The sequence below is a fragment of the Dendroctonus ponderosae genome, unplaced genomic scaffold (genome assembly GCF_020466585.1).
Source record: "Dendroctonus ponderosae isolate FM_Combo_2020 unplaced genomic scaffold, Dpon_F_20191213v2 Dpon_F_20191213_7, whole genome shotgun sequence".
NCBI lineage: Eukaryota > Metazoa > Arthropoda > Insecta > Coleoptera > Curculionidae > Dendroctonus > Dendroctonus ponderosae.
The window spans coordinates 8,353,172-8,380,449 of record NW_026018916.1 but is presented as its reverse complement, the minus strand read 5'-3'; the positions used below and the strand labels follow the sequence as shown (position 1 = coordinate 8,380,449).

The 27,278-nt window shown below is 31.7% G+C and overlaps 1 protein-coding gene and 2 long non-coding RNA genes across 4 annotated transcripts in view; 1 reads left to right on the top strand and 2 right to left on the bottom strand.

Moving 5' to 3' along the window:
* LOC109546201 overlaps positions 1-27,278 on the bottom strand; it is a 33,874-nt gene that overhangs the window by 5,142 nt on the left and 1,454 nt on the right. Inside the window, exons 2-3 of the long non-coding RNA XR_007281956.1 lie at positions 1,439-1,553; positions 1,180-1,365 (exon numbers count right to left, since the gene is read on the bottom strand). This is a non-coding gene — a long non-coding RNA (uncharacterized LOC109546201). The remainder of the gene's footprint in view (positions 1-1,179; positions 1,366-1,438; positions 1,554-27,278) is intronic.
* Positions 9,451-21,538, bottom strand: LOC125505151. Of its 2 annotated transcripts, none has more exons than XR_007281955.1 (3): positions 21,452-21,538; positions 9,854-10,013; positions 9,451-9,737 (listed from the first exon to the last, which is right to left on the bottom strand). It is a non-coding gene; the product is annotated as an uncharacterized LOC125505151 (long non-coding RNA). The 2 variants fall into 2 exon arrangements; XR_007281954.1 differs by having other exon boundaries at positions 9,871-10,013.
* Positions 21,614-25,582, top strand: LOC109546200 (mitochondrial 2-oxoglutarate/malate carrier protein). The gene is made up of 5 exons (XM_019917067.2): positions 21,614-21,805; positions 21,986-22,189; positions 24,009-24,283; positions 24,950-25,061; positions 25,268-25,582. The coding sequence occupies exons 1-5, from the start codon at positions 21,736-21,738 to the stop codon at positions 25,519-25,521; spliced, it is 915 nt and encodes a 304-aa protein (XP_019772626.1). The 5' UTR covers positions 21,614-21,735; the 3' UTR covers positions 25,522-25,582.

Here is a 27,278-nt window from a genome sequence, read left to right as displayed (position 1 = left end):
TACCATAAAGAAAAAAAAAAAAGCGCACAATTTTATTTTGTATAAACTGATAATATTGAATATTCAATTACTCACCGTTAAAATGATCTAACAACGAAACCAAATGACAAATTTAGTCAGTCAAATACCTATTGCAGAAAACGACAATAATTTTTTAACATCATTGATATCAATCATAATTAACTATCTAATCATCAAAAAGAAATAAACAAAACCAATATAAATAATTACCAAAACGGCCATTCACTTAGAAAAACATAAACAAATCGCAGGAATAAATCCGCATACCATCACTACTATTATTTGATTTTCTTCATGTGCTTCTTCCTTTCTGTAACGGTTCGAAATGGAAGATGATTTAATTGATAAAATAAATGAAAATTAACACATTTTGAAAATTTATGTGTATTTCTGTCTGTGATTATGCGTCTGTGTGTATTTAAATATTTATTTAATATAAATTGAAATAGAGAGCCATCGTTTCATCTTTAAATTACCCTTAATAATTTAATTAATTAAAAAATTAATTAAATTATGTTTTGTAAAATACTACATTTATTATCACTATTTTCTCGTTTATGCACTTCACATATCACAATTTCTGACTGCATTATAAACTGCGCTTTTGCGAGCGAAATATTGAGTCAGTATAAAGTATACATATTTATGCTCAATTTGAGAGAAACTTTATAATCTTTTTTTTTTAACTTACAAACAATAATAAAATTTCTTAGGCCATCAAATATGGGTCATATTAATATTGGAGGGTGTTTTTTCTGTCACATTCAGGCAGTAAAGTGTCGAACAAATATAGAGCAGTTGCAGTAAAAAGCGTAAATTAATGTAAAACATTGGAGGAAATTAAAAAATAATAATGACTTCCAGCCGAATGAAATTGGAGCACTAAAGGGACTAATAACACATGCTGTAGTTTTAATTTAACAGTTTCGGCACGTACATTTTCCGTGCAAACTGAAAACGTCTATAATGAAAACTGTGATATTTTAACAATAAAAAGTAAAACTTTTTCTGTTAGTAAACATTGTTATTTGGAAGTTGTGAAGTAAAACGATCCCAAATAAAACTCAGGTGGAAAAAGGAAGTAAAGAAAATTTAAATAAAAGCACGAATTTTAAGAAGCCAAACTGATAAACCAAACAGCAAGAGCGCAGTAGTTACCTAAATAGTCTAAAGAGCTGAACCTGACAATAGAGAAAGTACCGTGATCAAAGTCCATGTTTCTTCTGCGCGCTTGTTCGCGTGCCAGCTTGGCTCTTCTGCGCAGACAGCAGATGACCAGCAGGGCCAAAAGCGGGAAGCCGAAGATGCAGGAAATAATTGGAATTACCACCGTTTCAGGTGAAACTGGATAACCAGATAAAACAAAGTTAGTTTGGGTTAGTCTGAGTAGTGAATACTCAAAATATTATTCGCTTACCAGTAGGATATATTAGGATAACGGGTCTCTTGTTGTGGGAATGGAGTTGAGTGGTGGACACACTGTTAGAAGATCCATCTACTGTAGCAGACATTTTATTCAATTTGTTTTTCAACTGAAACAAAAAACACTTATTGTATGATGGTATACGTATATACGAGACAAGTCTCAAGAAAGTTACATTATTAACTAAGTGTGAAGTAAAAATTTTGAACATCGTTTATTTCATTACGTTTCGGCGAGACAACAGCGCCATCATCAGATTTAAAATTTACACAAATTCATGATTGGTAAAAATCAACGTTCTTTTATTTTAGGTCTTTGCCTTCTTGAAACCTTCTTTCACGTTCCAAGAAGGCATTTTGAAAATTTATTTCCTCAGTCAAAGGGACAAAATAGGAATAATATGTGATATGCTTACTCTTTATAATAACTATTTTGAAGATGGAGTGCTGAATGAATGGACGATATGCAAAATATGTAAAATTAAAATCAAATGACGTGTTTTCAATTGATAACTTTAAAATCCTCTTAAGAAGGAGCGTGGGAAGTGAAAATGTAAGCCTGCAAACCAAGATTCGTTTGACGCATAACACTATTTTTTTGCAAAACCAGCAAATTTCATAGTGCCATCACCACCCATTCATTAGGTTTACTTTCGGATTGTGTTCAAGCTTAATAAAGCTAATTTTTTTAATGCAGATAACGATTAATAAATCATCCTTGAAACAGGCGTCGAATCAATAATCCTGTCAAATACCGTGGAAATATTCCAGTTTCGAGTGGAGAGTATTTGTCATTGGATTACATTCCGTCTACACGCTTCCGATTTTAGCATGCAGATTCTGCCGAATGGTCGTACAAATTGCCAGAATGCAAATTTCCCCCGTGATTGCCAATATAGTAAATTCGAATATCTTACTTGTAAGTGGGGTGTTTTGTCACCGGTGAATGGTATCCAATAATTCAACTTTTCCGACTGAAAAATGCATTATGGATTGAATCTGCTTGAATTGAATGTGCACTTGATCATTTGGAGAGCTTTCATGACAACATTGATCAAAGAATCTAGGTTGGATCCAGTGGTAGAGGAGTAGGATTTATTATTCTCTAGATTTTCAATTCGTGCTTTAAACATAAACTTGACTTTCCAATGGAAATCTTTTTATTGGCACACATCTTCTTTAGAGCTATTTATTGTTATACTTTTCTCGGCAGACAAAATGAAAAACTTTTCTTTATATGTAACGTTTATCATATATATCGGATACAAAGTTGTTGCAGATTGTTCCTTTTGATTGGCAGAAGATTTGAAATATTAAACAAATTTATACTTTTTCGACTATACCATGACGACTCGGGGTTCAGGCACGCCATGTGATTACCTGAGAATTATTTCAGACATATTTTAAAAAATTACGCTTTTCAACTTCCCTGGAGTGTTCGCAAAGACTTTGATTGATTGACTACATTGATTTTCTAATGAAGTTACTCTCTTATAAGTGCTTTATGTAATGTAGTGATTATTTTCGGCAATGCAACAAAAATTATTTTTAAGGTAATTTGGAAGGGATGAAATATGTTTCTTTTTGTTGTGTACAATCAATTTAATGCAGGAAAAACAAATAATTCGCCCCAGCTACTTTGAACTTTAAACCAATTTAGCTCTACTAGCTCTACTACTACAAAAATGTATTGCGATTTTCGAATAATATCTGACCATTGATCTTTGATTTTCTTCTTCAATAAAAGCAAATGTTTCACAAGGTTTTCATATAAAAATGCTCTCATAAAAATAATCTTACGAATGAAAGTGTAGTGCTGTTGTGTGAAAACGGATCAATTTAATAAGGTCACTAAAACAAGCCGTTTAATGTCTCAAAATCTTATGTTTCTAAGTGCTCTGAGAACTTTTCCTTTTATTCATAGTAATCTCTTAACCAATGATCTTATAAAAATTTTCCATGAAAGAATGCTTGTTAAGTAGGACACTAAAAAGTGTAGGAGGTTTCATCCCAATTTGACTGATATTAACTAAGCTCGCTCTCTTTGTATCCTCCTAATCATAAATTTACTACTACGAGCTTACACTTAAATCAAATTAGACTACTTGCATTTGCAAGGGAAGATTGTGCAAATATTTGCTCTGACAGGCACCCGGCCCAAACTATTATCCCGGGACTTTGTAAATAAATCCTGCTAATACTGAATGTCCGTTGATTCAACCAACAAATATTTGCGCTGGCCTAAATTGCTTAGGTACTTCTTGCCAGGAATCTGCTCGCATTTAAACACCAAATGTTAACCAGTTAAAAAATGTAATAAAAAAGAGCTGCAACAAACAGGTAGCAGTAAAAAGTCACATTTTCGGACAAATTCCCTCTATCTTTGTGTAGTTAAATATTTTAAGAGCAAATGGGAAACACGAGTTTTGTGGAAGCAGGGTAGGATAAAGTAAATTTACTGCTAGAAGTTTATATTTATTACTGCGTGGTCGCATTTCGAAAGTTGAATATGCCAGTAGATTTGGTTGACTGTTTTTATTTATTAAAATTATTTTTTGCTTTAAAAATAAGTTTCGACAACAATTAGTTGCTGAGCTGGTTTGAGGTCTGGTTCTAAAAATTTCACGAATTATACAAAAGCATTTTCAATCAATCATTATTTTGAATCACTCGAAAATCCCGTCAAATTTTTTATCCTTTAGCAGTGGTTTAGAGACTTTTAGAAACATTATTCGGAAATTTTGCTCTACAAAAGTATACTTAAACATCTCCTTTTTTAACAGAAGCTTCACTCTTAAGCCACTCCATTTTAATTCTAGGAATTATCAGTAAGCACAGTATAGTTTTGCTTCTTTGGGCTACAAAACTTTTCCAATTGTACAATTGATGTTTGAATAGAAAACTATTGTAAAATTAGCTTTACTACGCTTAAAAATTGTTATTTACTTTTTCACCGTCTGCTTTGTAACGTTTGGTTGTTTTTGCTGTCATCAAATCATTTATTCGTATTATCGTTATTTTTATAACCAAATGTTAGTTAAACGGTTATTTCTTGAAAATTTACTTAAATCTATCAATTGATGTAGAATTTTGCTCATAGTATACTATTTTAAATAATAAATTCTACAAAAGAATACGTTTTTTGGTCAAAAGTGGATTTTTGAATCAAATACTACTAAGAACGGAACAATAAATGATCAATTCTGATTTGTTAAGCTTCTAATTGTCACTTTTTTCGGTGCTAATTTGAATTACTGAGAGTATTTGAATTAATTTATGGCTTTCCGGCTTTATATCGCAAATAATTCGTATTTGCTTCAAATGCTTTCACATTTTTTCAACAAAATGCAACTAATTGTGGTTTAGTGGAAATGTTCGCCCATTTAGTAATTAAAACGAGAAGTAAATAAATATACGACAAAATAATTACAATTTATGCAGCTACAACGGCTGTATTTTAAACTGAGTATTCTAATATTCAACTGTTACAAAAATATTGACAAGTTTCTAGAATTTGCTGATGTAAATTTGAGTAAATTAATATTAGTTTTGCGATAATTGGCGGTAAAATTAATGTAGAAGTGGAGCTTGTTTCCACAATTTCAGTTTTGAATATAAATATGACATTGTGGTTCCACATTTCTGTTCACTTCGGCATAATATGTGAGGAAATGAAAATATAAAGTGAAGATAGACAATATAAATTTTGTAGTTCCAAGGGAAACTAATTGAGTTTTAATAATGGAAGTTATTTTCAGTCAATTTCAAGTTTTCATGCTAGAAACTTAACTAATGCTGCGGCGATTCTATTGTTTCAAGCGTTATTTAGTGCAATCCGTTTTCGGTTAGAGCGTATTTATGCAAAAAAATGTGCATCAGATAAATTTTTCACAAGAGGGCAAATTAAACAATGCGAAATTGGTGAAATTTTCACATGCTCTCAGTTGGCGAAAACAAAAGAAAACGTTTTTTTTGTATTTTAACCTCACAGGCATTAAGATAAACCTTGTATCTCGAAAAAAGCTTTCGGTGGAGTGGCCTTAAAAAATTCACTTTTCGGAATTCCAGAGACATTTTTTTTCTTTTGAACCGATTAGCAAACTTTGAAGCTCATGTTACAGCTAAAACTTCGCAGTCAAATTAAGAAGAAAATTTAATGTATCTGGTTGCATGAATGAATGAGACATTTCAAAATAAACTTCACTTAGTTGAAAATGTTCCAGAATCACAAATTTCGCTGCCAATTCTAATTTTGGTCATTTTTTGTAGAACCCTGAATACCATATTTTTATCTTAAATTGCCTATGAAGCTTCAACATGAGCTCACGATCGCGAAAATCGCACCAGGAGCAGACAGGTTATCACTACAAGACCAAAAAGTAAATTTTCTGGGACCACCCTTAGAAGTCCTAAAAATCAGCTTCGAGCTATTTGGTTTACTTGTAAACTTTTGGTAAACATTTTTATGCGCAATGTTCCTTTTGTAGGGCGGTTTATGTTCAATATTTTTAGACGATTCATACGAAACAAGAAATTGTCCATTAGAACATTGAATTATCAAGTTATCGATTTTGCCAATTCACAGATTTGCTTCGTAACTCTTATATTGAGCTATTTATGTTTTTTTAAATAAAATCTTATTCTGTACGTTATTGTTGTTGTATTTAGTTGCTTTCACTTCATCTTTTGTTGATCTAAAACAACAAATTCATAAATGTCTTTAAACGCGAATAAATTTAAAAGCTGTAGTACTGATAATCACACGAGAACTTTTTAAAAGGTTTATCTTGTCAAAACAAAACTGGGCAAATTTTACGTCCGAGTGAAAAATTATCAATCTGTTAAGAACAATTGTAGCTGTAAATTCCAAATTAACCTTTGGGTATAATCGAAATATTTTAAGCTGTTAGTTTACTTTTTTCCATATTAATGCTGGTTTAAATTCAAATACCATTGGCCCTTTTATACTCAATTATACACAGTATTTCAAATAATTTGTAGCCTTCCGGTTACATCTGGCAATTAATCGCTTCTACTCTAAATAATTTCCGCATTTTTCCGCAAAAATGCAGCTGATGGTGGTTTAGTGAAAGCATTTAAATGTGCAGCCAACCCTACACGTAAATGAACATGTGATGAAATAATTATAATTTTTTCAGTGTCGGCTGTAATAACATTTTTGAGTTTTGCTTTGAGGATGTCGATTTTATTACACTGTAATTTTTCGCAACGTTCCACTAGCAAAATTTGTTGAGCTACTGAAGTAGATTCAGGCTTACTGACAGTAAATTTTTGCTATTTCATTAATTAGTACTTTTGCATAAATGAGAAGTTTCTAAGCCAAGCAAAACAAAAAAAAAATGGATTAGAAAGAATAAAATAAAATTTGTGCATACTGATGCAAGACTTTTGATATTTAAATTGATTTTGAAATTTACACTATTCCGCCTCCAAAAAGTTTTTTTTTACTTTTTAACTCTCTTTTACTTTTTTATCTTTTTACTTTCTCTAAACAGTTGCATAGTTTTGCTTATACAAGTAATAAGAGCACCAATTTAGGTTTCACCTCTAACTTAGATGTCAGTTAAGTGCGTTTCATTATACAAAATAATACACTGTCGAGATTCAATAGAGAAAGGTTTCATTTATTTTGTAGGCTTCCTGCTTTAATAATTTCGCTATTTATCTCATACTTTTCGGATTTACTATTTTTATACCTACAGAAAGCGACTTGAACTGAAATAGTTTGCCCCATGTTTCATTGTTAAAACTAATAAGCACCACTCTTCTGAAGGACTTTCAGTTCCAGACGTGTGAGAATTTAATCTGCCAAGTTAAGTAGAAAATGAAATGGCAGTTGCTTTGTGCCACTTGAGAAATGTATTTCAAATTTGTAAAGGCGTTTATTCCAGTCTGCACTGTTACCGTTTCCAGCTAGCAAGAGCTAGCTGGATGGAGCATTTTTGCAAATAGAAGTACAAAAAGAATGAAATCGGGCGATCTTACTGTACCGGTTTGCACTCAGATTTTCTCTTTGTATAGTTTAGATTAGGAAGTGGTTAATTTGTACAATTGTAGTAAATAGCACAAAGTGTTTTGGGCAAATGCTTTCAATGCATAAATTTAGAAACTTAATTCAGATAAGGCTACTAGGGTTCACATATTACGTGAGTGAGAACTTTTAGAAAAGCTGCTGTTTCTGTAGAAATCCACGGTTGCTCCACCTAGTAAGATATTTCAAATATGGAATGGTTTATTAGTAAAAAACATATTTTATAAGATTTAAACTACAAGTCATACATTACTTCGTGCGGAAGAAGTTATATTTTTCGTTTGTCTTTTCTGCGTCAATTATCAAGGTTTCATAGAACTTATTTCCTTTCGAACGTAAAAATATATTACTATTTATAAGAACAATTTTTTTATGAGTGCAAATTGCAGAAGGGACAAATCAAATAAACATAATATATAAAAACAAACTACAATATATTAAGTGCTCACAAGATTAGCACAATTATTTTGCGTTAAAGCGTCTTAAGGAAAAACCTTATGTTCCTAAATGAAACACAACACTAAATAAATCAAACCTGGGATAAGTGACAGTAAAATATGCGAGCGAAGGCAACAGGATCTATTGATATAAAAAAATCAACGTTAAGAAAAAGTAACCAAGAAAATGTGGTTCATTCCTAAAGTAAAAATGCAATAACAAAAAAACAAAATTGAAAACAAGTTATAGGAACATAAATCTTCAGGAGTAGAAGGAAAACGGAATTCAGAGGAAGAAGAAAAGATAGGGGAAATTTTCCAGAGACATTCTGGACAACTTCTAAAAACTCAAGCAAACTTTTGAAATTCATTAAAAAAGCAAACTGAACACAATTCATAGAGAAGCTATGCAATGCTGCATCGTTTCAATTCAGTATCATTGAGAACTAGAAACCCGTTTACTACAATTATTGAAGACCTTTTTGGAACAGAATTACTTACTTTTTCAAACGACTAACAAAACATTAAAACAGCCATTGAGTTCTTGATTACGAACTTTATTGATATTAAATACATACAACTCGAATATGTCGTAGCCACGTTATAACAACAGAAATTTAATCCATAATATAAAATAAATGAATATTAAAAATTCTGAAACTGAAATTTTATGTAATAAAACATCACTGAACAGTACGAGTAGGAGATACTATTAACAAGCCAATAACAATTAAATATTTAATAGAATTTCTATCTGACCGGAGACAAAAATGCTGTTTTACGTCTATTATGAGTCGTCGTTATACAATTAATTTTAGAATATTTAGATATGAAATAGCCTGTATATTTGTAACACAAAAGCTAAAGTAAATTGAATTCTCAGTTAACTACTAACTCAGATAGTTTGGAGACGTTTCGCAATGTTCTAATACTCATTTAAAACACTACAACGTATCCATATTAACGAAAATTGGTTTAGACTGGAGTTTCTAAAACACACCCTGAAACTTCAAAGGCTTTTACATTGTCGTCTATAGTTAAACTCCTAAGTTTTCTACTAAATCCATGCGGGCAAATGCTTTAACGTAGTCAGACATTAGAAGTTTAGCTTGATCGCCAAGTTTGGGCAAAGTACCCGATTTAAACGGTGAACTTTGTTATCAAACTGCTTCATTGTAGTTGTAATTTTGATACAGCGTTTTTATTTTAAATTTATATATTTATTATAACGGCAAACATATTTTTCAACGTTCATTCGTAGTCAAATTTTTAGTACAATTAAGTGCAAAACTTTATTATTTCACTTACAACCAGTCACAACTAAGTTTCACATATACTAATATTTTTCAGTAGATTAGAAATTGTCTGAAAAACAATTGAAATTCTATAAAACCTAATTAACACAAATGGAAGATATTTTTCAAATAATTGTTTTTTAAGGACTATTTTAAAAACACCGTTTTATAAACTAGGCTCATTCGCTAATATGCATCACTCAAAAGTTTACAAATGAAGAGATAAACAAACAATATCGTTTATTTACTATGAATGTCACAAGGTAGCCGGAACGTAACAAAGCGCTCTCGATTTTCGCGGCTTTCTATTTGTTCGTAAATTGGCATGTATTTTCCCATTCATTTCCCATGCGGCACAAAATATTCCCTTTGGCCATAAAAAAACGGCACAGGAAGCAGAAAACGGAACTTGATAGTTGGAAAACAACAGATACAGATTCCGTGCACGTTTCTGCTTTTCAACTTCATGAGAACATACACCATTATCAATTCCGGTATGCCAGCTTAAACCTTAAACAAAATTCAATTGTCTGACCCACATAAAAAGAACGATAAAAAAGATATAAATAATGCAGAAAAGTAGTAAAAGCAGTACGTAGAGTACATAAGAGGAGAGATAAATTTACTTTGCTGATTTGCATACTTGCTTCCTTCAATAAAGGTATTTGCGAATCCATAACTTTACTTCTATTGAAGACTATAAAACTAGTAGCTACAGCCTCGCGGTTTGGGTGCTGCTTTTTGCTCCAATTTATGATTGTAAATCATCTAAAAGTGAATGTTTTCCTGTAATGTAAGCGTGGTTATAATAAATTCGTTCTACTATGTTTTGACTTAATTTTAGTTTTTGTGCTTTAACGACGTGATTTGCTATTCAATTTAAGAAACTTAAAAAAGCATAAAAATAAGTGTGAAATGTGTTAACACTGACTACAACTAAGGACAAATAAAAGATGTAATCAAAATAGTGACCTTCTTGACCAAAAATTATATTACCGAATCACAAATTGCTATGCGTATTTTCAGGTTAAAACGATTAAAAAAGTTTCAGTAATAAAAGAGAAACTCTAGCTTAATAAGATTACGGCAAACTGAAAATTCAACCTCAGTTGTTAAAAGACCGTGTTAAAACAGTCATGTTCTATTAAACAGAGGCACTAGAAATGGAACTTTGTAAGCTTAAAGGAAAACTTTAGCAATGAAAGTTTTGTCGCCAAACTTCTTAATTGGAAATTTCAGTATCAATATCACCGCAAAATGGTTTCCTCAAAATTATATTGTCTGACGTATAAACTTTTATTACTTGATGATTTAATTAGAAAATATTTTGGACCAGCAGTATAAACCGCAATATTAAATGTTAATGGTATATTAATTAAATTTTGGTCGGTTGGATTTCATGAGGGAAATATTATTTCGTTGAGGCCATTAACCGACCTTTTTTCTAGGATGAATTCTTGATAAAATCAGAATGTAATGCTTAAAGAAGAGGTGAATAACGTAAAAAAGTATCATTATTAATACCAAGAATCGTATAGAATGAAGAATAGAAGAATGTATACGAGAAATATTAATAGCAGGAATAAAAAATCCACTATTGACTATGTTTTTAAAAAAGGGATTCAAAAGAAATGTAATATACGTAAGCAAAGTGCGAGGTATGGAGGTATAGAGCCATCAGTTATTTAGAGCTAATATGAAAAGGAAAAGAGCAGGATATCACAAAAAATTGCAAAAATAGCAAGAGTACAACTGAAGTCATAAATCAAAAGGCAACGTGGTGACTATGCGATTTACATTACCAACTCAAGAATCGAAACTGAAAAATTACAAAATGGGCCACATATGTTCCTAGAACTAAGCTGAAGTAAGTTTAAATATCTGCAAGCAAGTGAAAAATAGGAATTGAACAAATAGTTCCAAATATCAGTAAACGAACTTAATTAAAGTTAAATAAAGTGGAACCTCGTAATTTAGAAGTTAGAACGATTTAAATGGTAACAGTTCCAACAGCTTACAGGAATATAACCTTATTAAAAAGTTCACTTTTGCACAAAGCTCCCAGTTGAAGGAAAATATAAAATGCTAAAATTTTCTGGATTTTCTCCTGGTTAAGTTAGTAATTAATATTTGGCGATCTTTCCTATTCTTAACTATTAATTCCAGAAGTTTATACATTGTCGCCCTAACTAACGAAACAAACCAGTTGTACAATTAATTATATTGAAAAGTCGTTATAATTAAATTTGTTCTTTAAATGAACGCCAAAATATGAATAAAAATTGATTGGTGCCTTCACGGTCAAAAAACACGATCTGCGCCATTATAACAAATTTTAATGAATTGTGAATCGTACCGTCTTCAGTTATGAAATCAGCTCTAATACAAACCGCCAATGCATATATTGAAAATCTGATCCAGGTTTTCTCTTCGGCTTTAGTAACAGGATTTCCTCTATAACGAAACAAGTAATTGAAGCACGTTTTGCATTAAAATTTTCAATATCAAGGAACTGCCGAATTAGAACGCAAAATTCCATTTTAATAGAATCTTGTTGACGGAAATACAGTTTTGTCATTACAACTCTGAATTCGCTTTTGATGTAATTCAGATCTAAAGCCACAGAATTGCTTTGTAACTTTATTCATCTCTCAGTGGAAATGTTATTAGATGTAGATAAAATGCGATTTGCTAATTTAAAATTATTCCAAACTCCAAAACTGTATTATGCTTAGCATTTCCAGGAAAAAATTGCACCTTGTTGGGGGCCTGCCTCTGAAAGTTTCCAACACCATCAATTAGCTTGAAGTTTGAAATTGGAGCTCGGAATGATGAAAAATTTTAGAAAGACCACAGTAGATTACGTTTTATTGAATGCCTTGAAATATTTTTCTCAGAGAAATTCGCTGTGATTTAACACAACAAATTAAATTCGATGATTGAGTTGTAGGTATCAAAAATGTAAATCTTTGTCCCATTTTTTGATTATTTGATAAACTTTTTGAGAGAAACTTATTTTGGTAATATTTGCAAAGCCTCTTTTAGAATAGTGTCACAAATAGAGTTCTAAATATCTGAATTGCGCATTGCCTAACAGAGGAGGCAACAAAGTAAATTATTTCAATATTTTGCTTAGCTGGAGACCATAAACTAAGTGAGAAATAAAGCAACTATACTATACGGGAGCACGCTTTTATACATGTAATGCATGTACCGTTGTTCGGAAGGAATCAGAAGCAAAGCAAATAAGGCAATTTGAAATTCGACGTTAAAATATATTTTGACTGAAGGAGTTTTATATTTTGGGTTTCTTTGCTATATTTACTCTTGGCCATGGCATTCTGCTTTATTTCCATCCGTTTATGGATGAAAATCAGAATCCGAATCGTCTTTTTTGCTTGTTCTATTTCCTACAATGTCCATATGCAAAAAAATCAAACGACGATATTGTCAACGTTGCACTTTTGTTACCGGTTTAATTAATCACTTAGTGTAATCAGAACGAAAAAATAAAGGATTTTACATCGTTAGTAAGATTTATTGCTTGAAATAAAATGACTGTGAAGTGAAGAGAGAACTAATTTGCGAGTATGCCATTACCGCTGTAAAGGAATAATTAAAGTTCGTTTTTGGCAGCTTGCGTTTCGAGCAGGTTAATAAAGAAAATGAACGAGGATCTTGCTTGAAGCATTTATACCAAAATCCTTTAATTTACTCTTTAGTAACAATGGTTATTGGAACATAGAACATAGAACAAACGACACGACAACAGTACGTTTATATCATGGAATACTCTAGAAATTAGCAAATTATTAAAATATCTGTTACATAAGTTTGTACTGAAATTAAAACTGAAATAATAATTTCAGTTTTAATGTGTGCTCAGGGCATCAATAGAAAGTATTTGAGTAGCAATGCCCTGAAAAATCTCCTTAATGCGCTTTAATGGCATTTTCTACTAAATCATGTTTTATCAAGTTTTAATTAATTTGGATTTTGATTTAAATTTGGTTGAACGCAATAGGCGCAAATTACTAAACTACACAAAAAGTAATAAACATCCATATAAACTGGCGAATATTTTTGGTTGAATTTTTACTGAGACAAGATTAATTCCTAGAACTGATGTATATTTTTGATATTTATATTGAATATTGGTTATATTTTCTAAAGTTTAATAATTGAAAAAGGGGTTTCAGTGTTCATCATGGATGTTGGGATGAGAAAACAACAACATATTTTATTATTAATGTACATCGACTGCCAAAAGCAGCGAACTGTGTCCAGGAAGCCATTGAAACAATGTATGTAGCAAACTTAGTGCTTTGATACTCTACTATGAAAACAAAGCACGAAAATGCTTTTAAAAATAATATATCACCCCGAATGTCCCAAATCCATTACGCTGTGCTTGTAGACACTTGGGAGAGTTGAATGAAGAGAGTCGTTTCAATTATTCTCCGCTTCAGTAATTAATGTGACCCATTTACAGTAAACGTTTGGTCTTACCTTAATTCGCACTCTAAGTGAAAATTGCTCCAAAGATATTTCAAAGCTGAAGTTTTGTTCGACCAAAAGTGCACGGTGGAAAATAATGTAAAATTCCATCAGCTTGACAAAAGTAAAGTTGAGCGTTGTAATCGGAATATAAATGATTTGTTCCATAATGTAATTATTCCAATAATTTATGGTTGAAGGTGCGATCGTTGCTTATCGTAAATAACTTTCTACCGCTACCTTCTTGTTTGGGGTTTTAGCATCTGCTTCACTTCAACGGCCTTATTTATATCACTTGAACCGTGGTTGGAGCCAAACAATAAATCATGAGAAGCATTGTTAGAAAGGAGAGCGTTATTTGAAATGAGCTTTCCTGACCCTACCTTGCTAAACATATAGCATATTTTATTGCTTCAGATTTGTTTCCTTATTTGTGGCCAGAATATAATCAGTATACAATATGTCTTAAGCATCAAAAGATCAAAGACAAAATGTAAATATTAAAAATCTCTTCAATTTTAGCGGTGCAAGAGCATATAAAAATACTTTCGTTGTATTTTGAATTAAAATATAATTTATAAATATACCAAACTAATTTACACTTTATAAACACTATTTTTCAACATAAAGTTTTCAAATCATCATTTGCAGAATTTTTGCTATGAAATTAAATTTTCTTTGCATTCTGCACCGGACTAGCCGAACGCAAAACATTTTTACGATACGAATTTCAAATTTCGTCCTATTCGTATTTGAAATTCAATTTGACGCTTTCCGAAAATAAAATCAGAAGCTAAAAGCCGCGCCAAAAGTTTGCCAAACTTCGTTAAGCTTCAAAGTGCTTTGTTTCCAACAAACTTAAATACTTCATTGAAATCAGCGTCGAAATTCTATGGAAAAATGCAAACGTTTGTATAAATATTGATATTATTAAAATCCCGATTTTATTTAAAATCCCAAAGGTACTAATGAACTGCTTAACATTCAGAAAACGAAGCCTTATCTATTACACTTATATTAATAGTTTGTGCTTAAAATTGGCGCATATTATTTTCCTCGAAAACACGGTGGACAGAATATAGGAAAAAGCAAATCCTTATCGGCTTAAATGCCACAAAAATTGAAACTGTTATTTGAGATGTTTTTTATTTTCCATTTTGACTGACTTTGAGTTTTTGTCTCGGCAAACGGGTCCATTAAACATTCTAATTCCAAGGGTCGGCCAACTTTTTTAATAAAACTTTACGAGTGTAATCCCGAACCTTTTTCAACGCGGGTTGCCTCAAATTCCATACAAGAACCATCATTTTGTATGAATCTCCCAAAGTTATGAAAAACAAATTTTTCTTTTAGTTGAGCACATTTTAAGCATCCAGCTTTGAAATATAACATCCGTTACAAATGGAAAATACTTTACACTGCTTAATTAAAACTGTATTTTAGATTAATCAAAATCAAATATTTTATTAGACTAAAGATGACGAAGAGAAACGAGGCACAGATATTCGAATAACTTTTTTTATCGTTATTAAAACCCACGACAGTGCAGCCATTTCCACCAAGAGCATTAGTGCGTGAAAATAACGATCTTGAGATAGGCCCTCGATTTTCCTTCCATTCTTATATTTCACATCAGACAAGATAAACCTGGCTCAAGGTTGGCAAGCGATTTTAATATATTTAGGATGTCTCCACCGATGCAAAAAGTAATCTCTCGCCATAAAATCGAAGGCGAAATTAAATTTAGCGAATTTTCGCTCAAACCGCTTTTCCTATTTCCGGCATAATTAGATTTTTACTCGCTCGATTGTGACTAATGCACTGCCATTAATGGAAAAATAGACCTTATTTGATTGGATCCGGGGAATTGGTTGAAAGAAACGATCGGCTATTTCGAGTGGCTATTTTTGAGTTCCAATTTCAATATTCCAGCAGATTCATTTTAACTTTCCGCGATTTAATAAACGCATTAGATTTTTGCTTGTTAGTAAAAATTTCGTTTCAATATTCATTAGCAACTATGGAATGTCTATGTTAGTTGATAAACTTTAAATTCATTAGTTCGGATAATTAAGTGTCTATTAAACTAGATACAATTTTTACAAATATGTAGTTTCCAATTTAGTTACTTTTATATTAAAATAGTTATGGTGACGCCACTAATTGCTTGAAATTGATTTAATATTTTGATCTTTAACAGACATTTCTACCTGCCTCCTGAGGGATTAAACATTCGCTTGTCAAAGCCGCTCAGCTAAAAAACGATCTCGTAAATTCCCACTGATGGTCAGAGGGAAAGGAATAGTCTCCTTTGACCACGTGAACGTATTTTCGGAACTCATTAGACCTCATTTCCTCACAGACTCATCATTTGATCCCACAATTTATGCGGTCAGAACGACTAGAAAGTGAAATTTATTTGSAATTGCTACTTAACAGCTTGTCGAAATATGTTTGTAWTAKAATTCTATAATACATTTCAATAGTAATCGAGCGTTTGAAAAATAAGGAACAATATATAATCTTCTTCTCCGTCCCGTAWTTTTTTTTTKACTATTARGAAAATGTGTATGTCTGTGCAAAAACACTCAAATTGGCAAAGGCAACTGGCAAAATTGAGCTRCAATCATTCAAATACAAAAAAGCAGAAAAAGCWATAAATCCACATGACTCTGTTTAAATTTTATATCCGTAGATTTTGTGATTCACACACCATGCAGGAAATTGATTTTGTCTCAATTTTTATGATGTCTCAACATAATTTGCGTAAACTCATTAGACGATAAACTTATTTTGGAGTTTGAAATTGTGAAAATGAAATAAAAATATGGGTTTTTCTAAAGTAAACGGATCTTTTAGTCTTTCTGTAGGGCTGATAAGCAAATGCAAAAATGTGGATAGAAAAACAAACAAAATTATTGTTGAGCACCGGAGGAATAACCAGTAAGCTGCAAATGTTATCAACACTATCGATTTATCGGAAATTACTCTGTAGTTGTACGTACTTTCCTGACTGTGTTTCAATTCCAAAATTAAAATCAAGTCCTGGGTTCTTCAGTCATTTATTTATTGTTCATTTATCAATTTAAAAAATAGTTGCATGTTGCTACTTTACGCCTTGGCATGTATCTAGACTCCAAATACATGCCAAGGCGTAAAGTAGCAACAACGCTACACATTAAAACTGATGATGGTGGAAAACACCGAAACGTTTTTTTAAATTGATAAATGAACAATAAATGACTGAAGAACCCAGGATTTGATTTTAATTTTGGAATTGATATTTTTGCTATATTTATTGTTTTTGTACTGCTTTATATCTTGTTATATTGCTAACACAAGTAGATTATTTTCCGTTTTATCAGTACCCATATTGGGAGAACATCTCTCTTAAAACTTTAAACAGTAGATAACATAAATCGTTTTCAGTGGGAAAAAAATGGAATGGAAAAAACTTCTAGACTGAAACTTTACTTTATTTTTCCTTCGAATTTCTGTTATTTTTTCATTCTAGTTTCAGGTTATTTTCTTAATTAATTTTGAAGTCTTCGCATATAACGCCACCTTGAGTCACTGCGTATATATCAAGCGTTACTCTATATTTAGAGCTATTGCAAGTAATCGAATGTAAATTCAATGCTATTCTGCATTTTGCTTTCAAATTTAGATCTGTTTAAGTATAATTAAAACAGCGCTAGAGCATTGGATTATTTTCCGATCCAAAATTCTTTGATAAATAATGACCCAACCGAATAATTTAAAAACTGGGTCAAGAACTGCTTACTGCAAACCTACAGAACAAAAATGCTGTGGTAGAAAACTGCATTTATTTGCATTTTTATCGAATAATTTTCGCCTACAATGCGTTTTTAAAATATTGTGAAAGTGCCTTGGCATGGTTCCAATTAAATTGCTGGCATTGTAAAAGCATATATCAATTAATCAAATATATTCGACATTAGACACTTGAACTACATAAATAATTTATTATAATTAATATAATTTATTCTATATATGTATATTTCCGCAAATATTAATATTGTTTTTCCCTATAAACCTGGTCAGTCCTTATGCTAAAAAAATGGTKTATTAATATGTTATTATATAATGGATAGTAAAAGAATATGGTTGTAGCATAATGTCTATAAACGCTTTTTGTCATGGAAAATTTGAAGCAACAGTTACCATTCTCTCCTAGAAACCTATACATTAGGTAAACGGAGCTATATAAAAGAGGAAAATAAGAGAATACGACGTTATTGTGTTTGATAGAGTTTAAACAAGTGCATCAAAATATTCTGCAAAGAAAGGAAAGTGCTGCTTACGTTCCTCTGGCGAAAAGCTTTTAACGTAAAAATGTCGAAATAACTACGTTTATGTAGATATTTGCTTTTCAGAAGTACAGACAAGTGAACGGTCCAGGCAAATATATATTTTTTAATTTTACAAATGGACAATAGAATTTAATTAATATCGAAAGCGATTTTAAAATTCTCGATAATTATATTCAACAGTACTTTTTCGGGATTAAACTATATACTTTATATTAATTATAAATTAACTTTATAGGTATCAACTTACGTATGTGAGTTAAAATTCGTACTCCGTGTTAAAAGATTAAACATTAAAAAAATATCTCCTTCCACATCCACCTTTATGTAATTGTTCAAAGCTGCCTTTCACCTGAATTGTTTTTTAAATCATTGCGTAATAGTTTATGTATTTTTTAAGTTTTTGTTATTCACGGTTTCCATACAATTCAGGATTTAATAATATTAAATAAGCGACTCTTAGGTATAAAAATATATCTACTGTAAGGGTCGAAAGGGGGTCCTGATCTCAATTCAAAGAATTTTTGCTTTTTGGGTTAATTAAATACTCGCAAAAGCATAGAAGAACTGTTTTCAATGCCGCCGCCGTTTAAGAAATGGATAAAAAATTTACATGTTAAATTATAATTTTGCAGAGTTTATAAATTTATTGTTCATTGTTACTTGTGTAATATGTGCATAGTTGGTTTAGTAAGAACAGAAGTCGCCATAAACAGGGCTCGAGTATGAGAAATGAATGAATGAAGAGAAATGAAGAAGAGATATGGATCATCATGGACATCTCTGGTGCCAAAAACTATAATTGAAGCATATTTAGGCATTTTCTACAATTTTTATTGTATAAGTTATTGCGGAAAAATGCCGATTAAAATTCCACACCTGATTAAGTACAAAAAGTATAATCAACTTTTCTCGAAACCTGAAACCTCAAGTTTTTGTGGATAATAACTTGCTAGTGAAACTTACTGTTAATCAGACTAAAGTAGGATCATTCGTAATGCATAATTTTTACCAAATAAGTTAAGATATCAATAAAATTTGGAATTATTTGTTTCATATGACTTTTCAAAAATCAAAAAGATTATTAAACTTTTCTTCAATTTTGCAGTCTTTATGCATACTTTAAATTCCTTGAGGCTCATACTTAGTAGGTTTCCAAATTAAATTAATTCCTGAAAACATTACTATACATTGTAAACTGTCGGTTTTAGCGGACGGCAGCTAACAAAAACTTTCTACGCCAACGAAACTTTCTGGATTGTTAATTGCTTTCATTAGGAATGTGAGCAAAAAGGGCTTAAAGAAAGTGGGGTTGATAGCTGAGTAAATCATCAACTTCGGATAACTTAAGACCTTTCCAACAAGCGAAACTTTCTTCAAAAGAGAATAAATTGCGAATGTCAATAAACTCTTAAAACGTAGAAGAAGTAATAGTAACATCAACAAAAGGCCCTTGCAGTTCGCCATTCTAATGAGTTAAAACTAACCGAAATATACGCACCACTTCCCCTAATTAGTTGAATTTAAATTATTAGATTGTGTGACATAATATTACCAAGGTTTTTCGTTTGTTTTTTAACAACTGTCTGCTGTTTGTCGCTAGTTAGTGCAAAGAGTTTTGGCTACCTGAAAATCTGAACTTTTGCGACAAATTATGGGACTAAGCGGCTCAAATCCGAGTTTTTGGGGCATTCTTGGGGACTTTCGAATAAAATTCCACCAGTTATTCCATAATAGCAGCTGGAAATAATATTCAAGACTTTAATATTACATTATAATTGATTATTTAATTCATTCAATTCATTATAATTGAATTTTTAATTATTTTTATTCGGATAAATATTAAAGTAGACCCTTCTTCCATACGTCTGCATCCTCTTAACAGAGATATTTAATAAAAAATTGAAAGAAGGGCTGTTTTTAGTTTTTCTGTAATTCCAAATCTACTACATGGGAAAAAATGAAGGAAGGGAAATTATTTAGCAGATAAACGATTTGCGTGTTTAGAAGTGTTCTACCGACTTCATAAATCTGGAAGACTTTATTTTATTTTTCTTTAAGCAAATAAAACTGTTCGAAACTGCAAAATTTCTGTTGCTGGTTTTTTTTATCAGCATATGCGTATACGTCTTTTTCACTAATATTATCTGGTGGTGCATTTACAAATCATCAAACGTTTTAGTTTTGAAAATGTTTAGCACATAATTTTAGGACTTATCCTCGGATTGTCCTCATTTCATGCTAGAGCATGGGATTTTTGGCACTTTTCTTAAGAAAAGTAGTAAACTAATAAAATATCCATCAATTGAATGTACATTGCTAAATAAATTTGGATAAATGTCAATCATCAATTTGGATAATGAATTTAGGATAGTCTAAAATAGCCAGATGAAAAAGGAGACAGAAAAGAGCAAAATAAGCCTATTTATTTATACTGGAAATACTGCCACAAAGGTTGCCTGTGGGAACTTTCCACACTGCATATTCTTCCTTGTAAAACGTGCAGGATGATTCAAATGTTCAATTGAAATTTGCCCAGAAATCGATTTTATACGGCAGGTGTTACAGAAGTGGCAAAAAACTTTTACCTTTGTAATAAAAGTTAACATGTACAATTTCTTGTTTGTTGCCTCTTAAACTCCTTAAATGAGTTTTTTTATCATCGCATTTCGGTTCCAGGATAGTAGAATATCAATTATGTAAAATAAGCATACAAAAAATACGCCAGAATTACCTTTTTGGTGGAGTTCCAAGCAGGCTCAGTTTTAAGTGGGCCTTGAAAGTATTATGTGTTTTGAGGAATTTATTGCAGTTTTGTTGAATATTTATGGCACCACTTAACTTAAGTGCATTGGGTGCAGATCAACGCATATTTCATAGTTTATTAGCAAAATTATTAGCATCTTCTTTCAGCTTTCTTGTTTAGGCCATTAATGCCAACTTTAAGCAATTCAATTTAGTCGAAATCAATGTAGAAGCAAAATAACTGTGATTAAGACGTTTAACCTTTTCCCATCAAGTTCTCCGATTGGTCTGAATGTATTTATTACTTTTTCTATTCGCTTCACAATATTGTACATTGTTAATTAGATGAAACCCTATATTATTAAGAAATTCGTGGAAGTTTGGGTAGAAGCTTTGCTTTTTCGATTCAGAAAAATATATTCACGATTCCTGTAGATGCAATATTAATTCTCAAATGACGTTAAGTGAAACATGGGAATGCTTTGCTCCTGTTAAATATTTGAAGAAAAGCGGAGTTCAAAAAACAAACCAAAAGCACACTTTACACATCAGCTATCTGCAGGTGTAACCTCCTAACAACCAGGTTACACACAATAAAAATACATACAAAACTTACAAGATTAAAAAAAAATCCAGAAATTGTTTACTTACTTTTCTGGATAACTGCTGGTTAAAGTATTCAAACAATTCTTAAATTTTCACTTAGTTCTTCGATAACTTTCCCTGCTCATATCCATTCCAAAAGGAAGCTTTAGCTTATTACCGATTGATATTCGTGACATTAATCAATATTCGTTAAATATCTCACATCTGACACTCAGTCACAATTTCGAACATGGAGAACTTTCTCTGAAATAACCCAATTCATTCATTTCAAATTTTTCAAAATTTCAGTGTATTTTGAACAATTAAAATCGTACGGTGAAAATTGAGTCATGGGGGAACCACATAGAAAAGAAAAGCCCATACCTAATAAACTAAAGTTTTTGTTCGGGGGCTCGGCAGGTAGGTGATTAAACATAAAACAGAGCATTTTGCCTCCCTAGAACCTCCGGGTTTATAGGCCTGCCCATAATGTATCCATTAAGTACAGGGCGAGGAAGATTGTTTAATGACTGAAAGCTTCCCCGTGCAAACTATTAGCTGTTTTTTTGCTGAATATTACGCTTTTACTTTATTTCTTAGGAATGTTGGGTACTTGCTTTGTGCAACCCTTGGACTTGCTGAAGAATAGAATGCAAATGAGCGGAGAAGGTGGCAAAACCAAAGAATATAAAACCTCTCTCCACCTTTTACTGGACATCGTACATAAAGAAGGACTTTTGACTCTTTACAATGGATTATCAGCAGGACTGCTAAGACAGGCTACGTATACAACTACTAGATTAGGTTAGTTTTGCACAATGTGGAAASTTTCACTGTTTGTATRSGAAAAGAGKTTYGTATAGKTAATTTTAGGKGCTGYTAAAAGTTAACCCAAAACCYTCGATCTTGYYTGCTMGCGTGAACTAAACRGCAAAATTGYYATTTGTTTKTTGTTACTTATAAAGTAACTTTTCACTTTTTYTCTATTTTTTTAATAACATTTATTCTTCGARTATTTATCCATTAACAAATATGTGAAGRTCGCATTTTCGAGTAAAATGAGCCATKATTCTCATCAGAGATATGCTAAAGGAATCAAGACGGTTCTTCACAAACTTTTTTATTTACCACATTTATATTTAGCGAACAATTTTTATACAAAATTCAAACATTTATAAACGAAAAAAATGAGTTATTGTACTCAATAGAGTGACTGAAAAAGGCGGAATCAATTTTTTTCTGACTCCAGAAATAGCTGAAAAATAAACATAATGTACAACTAACGAAAATACTCACTTTCTCGTAACATGAAAACAACTGCAATTACAAATGTTGAGTTTTGCTATGGAGTGACTTAAAACCCTTTTGAAACTATTTCCAAATCTCGTATATTTATCAATATAGCTTATAACAACTTTGAAATTAAYCMATGYGTTTTAACAATTGCGATAATGACGGAAGCAATCGCTTACAGTTCTGAACATATTTTTTAGTTTCTTGAATTCAAACTGAAAGCAGAAAATGCTTTTTCGGAGCTTAACCATTATGTTGCAAGCATCCGAACGGAAAGCATGAAAGACAGTGATATCAAAGTTTGATGTGGTACAAAGTAAATCGAGTGTGTTCAGTTTGATATTGGAAATCGATGAAGTGCTCTAATTCACGAGTTTCCGTTTCGTTGAATTTGGAACGAATAGGGTCCTTTGTACCGGGTGAAATAGCTGAAATTACTCCAAACTTTCGAAATAAATCTAGTTTTGAGAATCGTTTTTTAATGAGTAAAATGCGAACCATCAATTTATATGTGAAGCTATAGCATGAAACATGTTCCCACCAACAATAACAAGCCACATGCAACATTAAATTGGATTTAAATAATCTCGGAATTCTATGAAAATGGGTGCCATGAAAATAGCTAAAGCTTTTCAACGGTTACAACTGTGGGTTAAAAATTTGAAGCAGCAATTATTCCTGATGAGCGTAGAAGAACCAATTCAGTTGATAAAGTTGAATTACAAATTATCATTGCTTCTATTAACTGCTTTGAAACTTGAAGCCTGAAGAGCAAATCGTATGACAGTAATTGATAGCATTCTGCTTAAAAGAGTTTGAGCTTGATTAAGTTATATGAAGACGTACTTTAAAAATTGCGTTAAATATATCTCCGGCGAGAATCCTGCTATCGCTTGAAATTATTAAAGCTTTCATTAGTGAAATTTCCTGAAGACGTCTGGAAAATGAAAAATTAGAAATCGATTCGTTCAGATAATTGATAGAAAAAACTAATGACACGAACAAAATCGCACTTACAAGCAAAAAGCTATCAGCTCTGTTGGATTATTTATATGCATACTAATATCTAATTTCTATGCCTATAATATTTATTTTCGACATTTTTTTAAAGATAGTAATAAAATCACTACTTAGTCAAGTATAGACTGGGTAAGGAGGGTAAAAGTTTCATTTTAGGTGGATAATATTTTCCTTTTACTTGGTAGAAAATACCCGAAAATTAAAAGAATGAACTTGTGAATATTTATTATCTTCTTGGAAATAGGAAGATTACTTACTTCGTGTGCATTTAGCAGTACATTTTACTAATTACTCTTCATTTCAATTAAAGGTATTTATACTTGGTTATTCGATTTGCTATCATCTGGAGACAGTCCCCCGAATTTTGCAACTAAAGCCTCCATTGGCATGTTTGCGGGAGTTTGTGGAGCTTTTGTTGGTACTCCTGCCGATGTGGCCTTAATCAGGATGACCTCAGATGGCCGATTGCCTCCAGATAAGCGACGCAATTATAAAAATGTTATTGATGCCCTTTTGAGAATTTGGAAGGAAGAAGGCATTAGAACTTGGTGGAAAGGTGCAGTTCCCACTATGGGGAGAGCAATGGTAGGACAATAGTTGATTTCAGGAAAACCAAAATAACAATTTAATGAAGTAATAAATCGCAATTTTATTATTGAGCATTTGATATAATTGAGAATTTTGCAAGCCGAATACATTTTGCAGCTGCTCATTTGAAGAAATCTTTTGTCGTCCTATAAATTTTATCGAGACGAGAACAAATATTAATGGTTGGTGTCGCATTATATTTCATCCAAGTTTTTATGAGTTACTAAACCCGTTTGAGGTATCGCATTATCTGTCTATTGCAAGGTGGATCATAATCCAATATCAAAATTGTCGCATCAAAATTTTGCACATTTATTTTATCACATAATTTTCTCCTTGTTTGAACAGTATCTTTACTACAAATGATGCGTTTTGGCCAAATTTGATGGGACATCATCCTAAAACTGCTGCGTAAAATTAATCGAATTTTTCAGAGCCAATTTTTGCTACATCGGCTCTTAAAATATACAATGATTATGTGGCCTGTGTAAAACTGGTCAAAGATTCTGTATTGCAAAAAATAAATTAAGTTGCTTAACAAAACATATTTATGAGCTTCCAAAATTATACTTAGCAGATAACAGTTTTGCCGCGGTAAAGTGTAATGATCTCTTGAAAAGTTTAAAGGCATTCGAATTTACTAAGTGCTTCAAACACTTTTAGGTCGTTAATGCTGCCCAATTGGCCACATATTCACAGGCCAAACAATACTTGATATCTGTAGCTCATTTTCACGAAGGTGTTGTTCTCCATTTTTGCGCGTCCATGATTTCAGGTGAGTTAATGCCTATAACTATACATGTTTGAAAAGCGAATTAAATAATGTCACATTTAGAGACTAAAAAAAGATTTCCGGTATTGAAAAATCCTAAAGATACCCAACTTATTGTCTGTAATAGCATGATGTAATTGCCCATTTAGACTTTTTCGTGCTGAATGCTCAAAAAATTCTCTATACCTATTTTCATTTTATTCTGTTAGGATTAATAACATCGGCAGCCAGTTTGCCAGTGGACATAGCAAAAACTAGAATCCAGAATTCGAAAACAGTGGGGAGCGAAAAACAAGCGGGACCGGTACAAGTCGTGATTGGAATAATAAGGAACGAAGGAATATTTGCACTTTGGAAGGGATTTATGCCTTATTACTTTCGAATCGGCCCGCACACCGTTCTAACATTTATATTTTTGGAACAGTTCAATGCTGCCTATAGACGAATATCGAAAAATGATTGACTTTGAAAATGTTTGCGAGTTCGAATGATCGACGTCTTAAATATACGAACGTTTAGTTTTCTGCTTGCTGTTTTATCTGTTCCACTAACATTATTTTTAAAGTATTCGCTAATGCAAAACATAAAAAATGTATAAAACAAATTCTATTTTCCAATATATGTAAAAAATAATTAATGATGCTATAACTAATTTGATGCAAAAGTTTTAATAATATTTTCTGGATTAGATTGAAAGCTGATTACAGAATATATGTGAGAAAAATACAAAAGTTCACAAGAACATTTGCCACTGCCTAATGATTCTTTAATGGTACTGACGGAATATTGAAAGATTCTTTCCCTTATTGAGAAATATAAGCTTTTCAAAGGAAACGTGTTTGGTTCTATCAATAAAGGCACTGTAATCGTTGTTAGTAAGGCGGCACTTGAGCTAGATACAATTCAAATCTATGTGTTCAGTATTTTACGTTTTCATCATCTTTATGTGCTTTAAAACAATTTATTTTAATTTCTGGTATTTTAACAGGGCAACATCTAAGGCACATTAATGTTCAAACGTTTAGGAAAGCTTTAATCGACGAAATCATTAACTTTTCGTTTAAAATTATTAATTAATTAGTCATTAATATTTCTTACTTGATATAATTTTGTTTTAATAATTAATCCAATCACTTTAGACACTTTTAGACAGACAATGAAGCGTTTGTGTTTTCTATTTGTGAACATAAACACTTGTGCCCCTAATAAATAAATACAACTTTTTTCATTATAAAATAGCTCCGGTAATTTTTTTTAGTAAGGCTACGAAGTTTTTCACTCTGACTTATAAATGACTATTCCCTTTATTCTCTAGATTGTCTTTTAAAGGCTCAATCCTTGTTTACGAATTTCCAATTTCATTGGAATAGCAGGCTCTTAACCGTTTTCAGGATGAATGCCAGCAAATTAAGAAAGTCCTGGAATATTCCAAGAAATCAATGGAATTAATTGTGCGTTTTTATTTTGCTAAATGTTTATTTACAGGCGTTTTGTGTCAACAACTGAAAACATGTATATTTAATTAACTATTTCTACCCGAATATATGGACTGAGCAGGAATAATTCCCGTAATACCATTCAGGTTCTAAGCTTGAAATAGCTATGTTTTATTGACAATATTTGCAACAATTTGGTGAAATTCAGGAAAACTAATCCCTTTTCTGTGACAAGTGAAAATCACAATATGTAGGTCACATTTGAAAATACGTGTATCACATAACGAATAAATCGCCCGTAATACAAACCATATTAAACAAAAATTTCCAACAAATAAAACGTAAATCGGTTGAGTACATTTCCAGTTACTTGGCATTTTAATACTTAAAATAGTTTGATTAGTTTTCAAGTTTCAAACAAAAACTCCGAACTGCAGAAAATACAGCAAATTTCGACAGTAGCTTTTCAAGTAGCAAAGCTCAGCGATGTATTTAGCCGACTCAATACGTGTAAAGCAAAGGAATAATTCAGCACACACCTTTTCCGTGCGACTGAGTCAGCTAAGCCGATAAATCACGACTTATAGTAGTCCAAGGTACTTTATTTCTGGAATCCGACCCTAAGAGGCTCATAAATTAATTTGAGCTTGGTTTGTGGCATTGCTAAATTAATCTATATATGGGTAATGCACCAGATAAATTATTGAAAGTGCGGCAAAAGTTCAACTGGTAGAACAGTAGCCATAGGGGGATATATAGAAACTGGGCTGTTTCCACGTTTTGC

What these genes read in the sequence shown, in the direction of transcription:
- LOC109546200 (XM_019917067.2), top strand. Translation starts at nt 21,736, where the DNA reads ATGGGGGAACCACATAGAAAAGAAAAGCCCATACCTAATAAACTAAAG. An exon ending in TTTGTTCGGGGGCTCGGCAG is followed by an intron (nt 21,806 to 21,985) that starts GTAGGTGATTAA and finishes TTTATTTCTTAG; the next exon opens with GAATGTTGGGTACTTGCTTT. An exon ending in CCACTATGGGGAGAGCAATG is followed by an intron (nt 24,284 to 24,949) that starts GTAGGACAATAG and finishes AAACACTTTTAG; the next exon opens with GTCGTTAATGCTGCCCAATT.